Raw genomic sequence first — 5,959 nt, 5'->3', positions numbered from 1 at the left:
TGTGTGTGTGTGTGTGTGTGTGTGTGTGTGTGTGTGTGTGTGTATATATATATATATATATATATATATATATATATATATATATATTGTTAATCTATGCATTCATGTATGCTTGTCAATATATGTACATATTTATATATAGATATACTTGATGAATTTACATACTAGATATACATGATTAAGAACTCACTTACTAGATGCCGAAACTAAAATATTTATTTGAATTTTCTTTTTGTGTATATCCATAGTTGTACACAAATGAATTGACAGGCGTAACATGTATTGTTCGACGCAAACATGTACAATCCTTGGGTGTCCATTTATCGAATAGCACGGATGTACTTTGTCCATTAAAAATGGGAATAGATAGATAAGTCGGGAGTCAGATAACCCACTCCTGTGGACCAGGTTGATGAGTACGATCACTGATGGCACGATTGCAAATAAATTATATGGCCATCTAAAATTCTAAATAAATACTCTCTCTCTCTACCACTATGTACTAAGATACTCTTCACTCTACTTGTAGTAGTAGTAGTAAAAACTGTAAATAGAGGATCCGATGCCGACGTCTATTTATAACTTTTTCTAAAACGAAATCTATAATAAAATAGTCGCTATCATCGCAATCGTATTGGTCAGGTATCCAGAGACCAGTATCGATGCGTTTTGGGGGGCTTTTCTCATATCTGCAATGCACATCGATATTTAAATATACTGTGAGCCAGTGGGGTGCTTCTTATTTTAAAGACTTGGAAATGGATGTCAGAAGTTATGTATTACGTGAATCAATGAGACATTTATATTTATATGTTAATAAGAACGAAGTTGGCATCACATTTCACTCGTGAGAGGTGCAAAGTAACGATACTATTCCAAGATGCAACCGCAAAACTCGACAGATAGACAGATGCGGAGACGACGCAGGCAGTTCGGTGCGCCTGTCAGATGTCACGTGTGCAACAATTTGGGCCACAAATGGGTTGATTGCCCTACAGATGGTCTATACTCCAGTTATGCGGACCCAGTTTTGAGTACCTTTGATAGGACGCGGTCACCAACATCTCCCGCGTCTGCGTATACTCAGTCGACCCAATGTGTTGTCCCGAACTCACAAAGCACTTGGCTGGCGGCGAATGCGCAGAATCAAAGTCAGCAGTCAAAGTTTACATACCAACATCAACAGCAAGGTGGTGAGCTTAATACTCAGTCGAACTCGGATACCTCTTCTGTCAACGCTGATGATGGTACACCCAAAAAACGGAAACACCGAGCTGGAGTTAGAAATAGAAAACTGAAGGATCTGCCGGATGACTGGAGAGATAGATGTTTTCGGTGCCACAGTTTGGATCACAGAGCAGTTTCATGCCCTACCAGGCAGAAAAACAAAAACCTCGATACAAACACGCCAGTAGAATCGAGCACAGCGGTCGAGCCCACTACAGAAGTTGAACCTGGCACTCCAGTCAGTGCAACAATCAACCCAATTGCAACAGTACAATGTAAAACAGCAGTCAAATCCAGTACACCAGACGAATCCGCTTCCGCGGTACCACCCAGTACACCAGTAAAATCCAAATTCGGCTCATCGGTTGAATCCAGTACAACACTCGAATGCGGTACAGCAGTACCACCCAGTTCATCGGTATTAACCAGTAAAGCAGCACAAACCAGCACGTCAGTAAAAGTCGAATCCGGTACGGTCAAACCCAGTACACCAACTCATCCCAGTAGCGCGAAACAAGATACACCCTATTTTGACGCTAGACTGTCGTCACCAATTGCGTTCAAACAAAAGGTTTTATCCCTCTTCAGCGACCTACCAGCGCATGAAAGATCCCAAGTAATTGCGACCCTTATAAGTGAGCTGCCTATCGCCACAAGATCTCGGATGATTTCTTACCTAGTTCGTGATCTGCCATATGAGGCAAGGCAACATCTGATAAATAATTTACTTGTGCCACAGATGGACGATTACTTGAGCCCAATGTCAAGTTGTCTTTCCGAAGAAATGGACTATTCTGAATTCTATGACGAGGGCATAGAAACGCGAGAACCATTCTGTTACAAAGGCCCGGAGATCATCGCACAACCTCATAACAAGAGAATGGGAGTCCCAACACCATACCATAGTAGCACCCCTATGAGATCCGCTCCAGTGTATAGCCGTGCCATTAGTCTGACAACATACAATAATTATCATGTGCCACCTGCGGCTTTTCCGCAGACATTCGTGAGTCACCAGAAATCGAGTTTGGTACCGGATACTAAAACTCGTGATCGAGCCTCAAGATATGCAGCTATATTTGCTAAGAGTGAAGGTTGTGCCTAATTGCTAATTTTCGCTCCAGCCCATACTCAAGTAGGCTCCTTGAAGCCGATACAGGCTTGCATTCTTTGATCGTGGCGAAATTGCGTATGATCTATTGAAAGCATTCGGATGATCTGCCATGATCAGAAATAGTGGTGAAGATACGCGATGCAGAGATGATGACTGAGATAATGACTGAATTTCCACTAAAACATGTTCTAACCCATTTGAAGCATACAGATTTTTCTGGAATTGAAAAACGCATATTTATATTTATGTTGACACCAAAAACATCAATCAGCATAAGGTATTGCTGTGACATCCCAAAGGAAATAAATATTCACTTAAATATTAACACGTAAACTGAGTAGGATCATTGCAGTATATTTTCGTCCACCTCTATCTGTTAATAGTGGTGGATATGTCAAACGTACCATGTAGGGATTTTGAATGTTCACAGATATGTCAAAACTCAAACTGTGTCATATCGTTGACAATATATTTCAAAATAAACGATGCTCGAAACGAAGAGGGGCGCGTCAGGGTGAATGACCTTATATAGACCTTTATATATATATATTGATAGTGGTGGATATGTTGAATATGCTAAAGTTTTTGAGTAGCTATTCTGACATTGTGTTTCCAGACAACAAGTATAAATAACTGCAGAAAATTACATCCAGTATCATAAATAGGAGCTTCTCTATTCTCTAAGGCGGAGGTGTTCTCTATTTTTTTTTTCTGTATTGGAAATTGTACGCCATACTGTAGAGGTAAATAATGTGTAAATACCTCCCGGATTTTGTTTTTAGCTATCAAACTGAGCCTATTCGGTATAATGCGAGCTTTTTAGTTGAATGTCGTGAACAAATTTTAACCTTTCGTAATTGCACGAAGTGCTTGAAGGTTTACATCTCTCCAGGAAGCAATACTGCGATTTCTAGTGATAGCACACCAACACCCAGAACAATCTTACAAATGCATTGAGTTCTTCTACTGCCATGACAAGACCAATAAAGACTTCATTCTATGTGCGCCCCATTTATAATATTTATACATACAGCACGTTTCGCGTGTATGATTTTGTGTTTTCTTATTAGAAGGCTATGGATTTCCTCATAGCCCTGAGCCCTCTGAAATACATTTCGTGCTTCAATTTATTTTTAGACGGCCATGATTTCGTGAATTTTATTGAATATCTTGTGTGATGACACATCGACACTTGATGACATATTGACATTTGATGACATATTGACATTTGATGACATATTGACATTTGATGACTTATTGACATTTGATGACTTATTGACATTTGATGACTTTATTGACATTTGATGACTTATTGACATTTGATGACTTATTGACATTTGATGACTTATTGACATTTGATGACTTATTGACATTTGATGACATATTGACATTTGATGACTTATTGACATTTGATGACTTATTGACATTTGATGACTTATTGACATTTGATGACTTATTGACATTTGATGACTTATTGACATTTGATGACTTATTGACATTTGATGACATATTACATACTGTATTTGGCACTTAACCGATATGTCAACGAGAAAATGTCAAAATTGACCCTCGCCTCCTAAAACGACTGTTTCACGTGTATTTGTTCATAGCCGCCTTCTACAGCACCGTATTTATTGTAGCATAACATACGTATAAACATATCACACCCTAACAGGTCTCAACACTATTGTGATCAACACATAATCATTTGTAATCTTAGGTGCACTAATAATATATCCATATAAAATGGATTCCTACTTACCAGTGCTAATCACCCACTCGGGCTCTGCCGCCCGCGTGGAGCGTAGCTTCAAGGAGGAGCTCACAGTTGGTGAGCTCAAGAACAAGCTGGAACTTATCACTGGTGTACAAACCACGGTATGTTGAATTTTGCGAGGTTGTCCACTCCATGTGTAGAACTCGGAGATTGTGAGTATGCATATCGCTATCCTTGTCCGTCCCATAAGATTCGCTGCGCCTTGCGCAACCTGTTTATAGATGCATATATATGTGTGTGTGTGTGTGCGTGTGTGCGTGTGCGTAGGTATATATATATATAGTTACTTTTGTTATATTTATACACACACACACACAAACATATATATATATATATATATTAATATATTTTTCCATATATATATAAATGTATACATATGTCATATATATATATATATATATATATATATATATATATATATATATATCGTGATAAGTCGGACCATCATTAACGTACTATTTTCTCTGAACTACGTGTTATCCTGAAAACCATGTTCTATATTACTTCCCGAACCGTCATCAGCATTGAATGAATCGCCTTTAGCGAATTCGGTAGCTCCTGCCACGTTGAAGAGTGATGGCGTTGATTACCTTCCAGCAAAATTCCCAGCCTCAACGCCGAACGGAAGCGTTGCGTTTGATTTAACTGAATTGGCCAAGGTGGTACAATGGGTGAAAGTCAAGCTACAAAGCACACGGTTCGATGGCGATCTCGGTATGTTATTGTCTCTTTACGACGACTGCACACATGCACGGGTCTTGGTTGCTATTCGTCTATTCTTCATTCGATTGCGTATACCGTCTTGTCGTGTTACACACATGCACGGGTCTTGGTTACTATTCTTCTATTCTTCATCCGATAGCGTATACCGTCTTGTCGTGTTACACACATGCACGGGTCTTGGTTACTATTCTTCTGTTCTTCATCTGATTTCGTATACCGTCTTGTCGTGTTGCACCCATGCACGGTTCTTGGTGGCTATTCTTCTATTCTTCATCTGATTTCGTATACCGTCTTGTCGTGTTGCGCCGGGAGGGTGATCACGTGTAGAAGAATGGCACACACAACCTTATGGTCAAACGTCGCATGTCCACTTGCACCCTAACAGGTAGGGTGAGCACCGGCATCTCAGCCAGACCTGAGTATATTCAGCCGGAGTATACTGTTATGCCGGAGCCGATTGTGGATAGGGGTAGGTGGATCAAGAATCTCGGCGTTCGTTGTAGTAGGCAATATACATCTAATATAGTACCACACAGTTTGGATATGTTGAGTATGTTTATACCTATGCATTTATTTGTTAGAATATCTATAGGTGTCTATCTGACTATGTACTTCGAATAGTCAAGCGTTATAGGCGGTCGCGTATGCTTCATAACATGTGTGATAAAATACAGCCGTTTCAGGCACACACCCGGTTGACCTGTACACACAGTATATTGCTGCAAAATTGAACACATCTGAAACTGGTTTCGCTCACCTTTCTACATCAATTGCTTATTTCTGCAGCATCACTCCGGTTATACTAGTATATATGAGATTTGTAGTAAGTTTCAAAGTAAAACTCATCATAACTGTGCGAGCGATTTCGCCTGGCTTATGGTCAGCATATCATTAGTTGGGTATTTTTTTAGGTCTGCTTTTTAGAAAGGGCCGCATATTCCATCCCGCAATTCTGTGTTTACACTTCCCCAGTATATATATATATAAATATATATATATATATATATATATATTATATATATATATATATATATATATATATATATATATATATATATATATATATATATATATATATATATATATATATATATATATATATATATATATATATATAT

At 38.8% G+C, this 5,959-nt stretch overlaps 2 protein-coding genes across 2 annotated transcripts; both read left to right on the top strand.

The window, feature by feature from the left end:
* Nucleotides 1-880: 880 nt before the first annotated feature.
* On the top strand, nt 881-2,404 carry SARC_12732 (hypothetical protein; the record flags this gene model as incomplete). The annotated part of the gene is made up of 1 exon (XM_014293158.1): nt 881-2,404. One exon carries the CDS (start codon nt 881-883, stop codon nt 2,330-2,332), a length of 1,452 nt encoding a protein of 483 aa, XP_014148633.1. The 3' UTR covers nt 2,333-2,404.
* A 1,683-nt stretch (nt 2,405-4,087) lies between these two features.
* SARC_12730 (hypothetical protein) lies at nt 4,088-5,310 on the top strand (the record flags this gene model as incomplete). The annotated part of the gene is made up of 3 exons (XM_014293157.1): nt 4,088-4,219; nt 4,691-4,832; nt 5,227-5,310. Coding segments are annotated over 3 exons (358 nt in total), but the record flags the coding sequence as incomplete, so codon positions are not given.
* Between the last annotated feature and the right edge of the window lie 649 nt (nt 5,311-5,959).

The sequence above is a fragment of the Sphaeroforma arctica genome (genome assembly GCF_001186125.1).
Source record: "Sphaeroforma arctica JP610 unplaced genomic scaffold supercont1.2537, whole genome shotgun sequence".
NCBI lineage: Eukaryota > Ichthyosporea > Ichthyophonida > Sphaeroforma > Sphaeroforma arctica.
The sequence above is the reverse complement of the archived record's forward strand: the minus strand, read 5'-3'. Positions and strand labels throughout refer to the sequence as shown.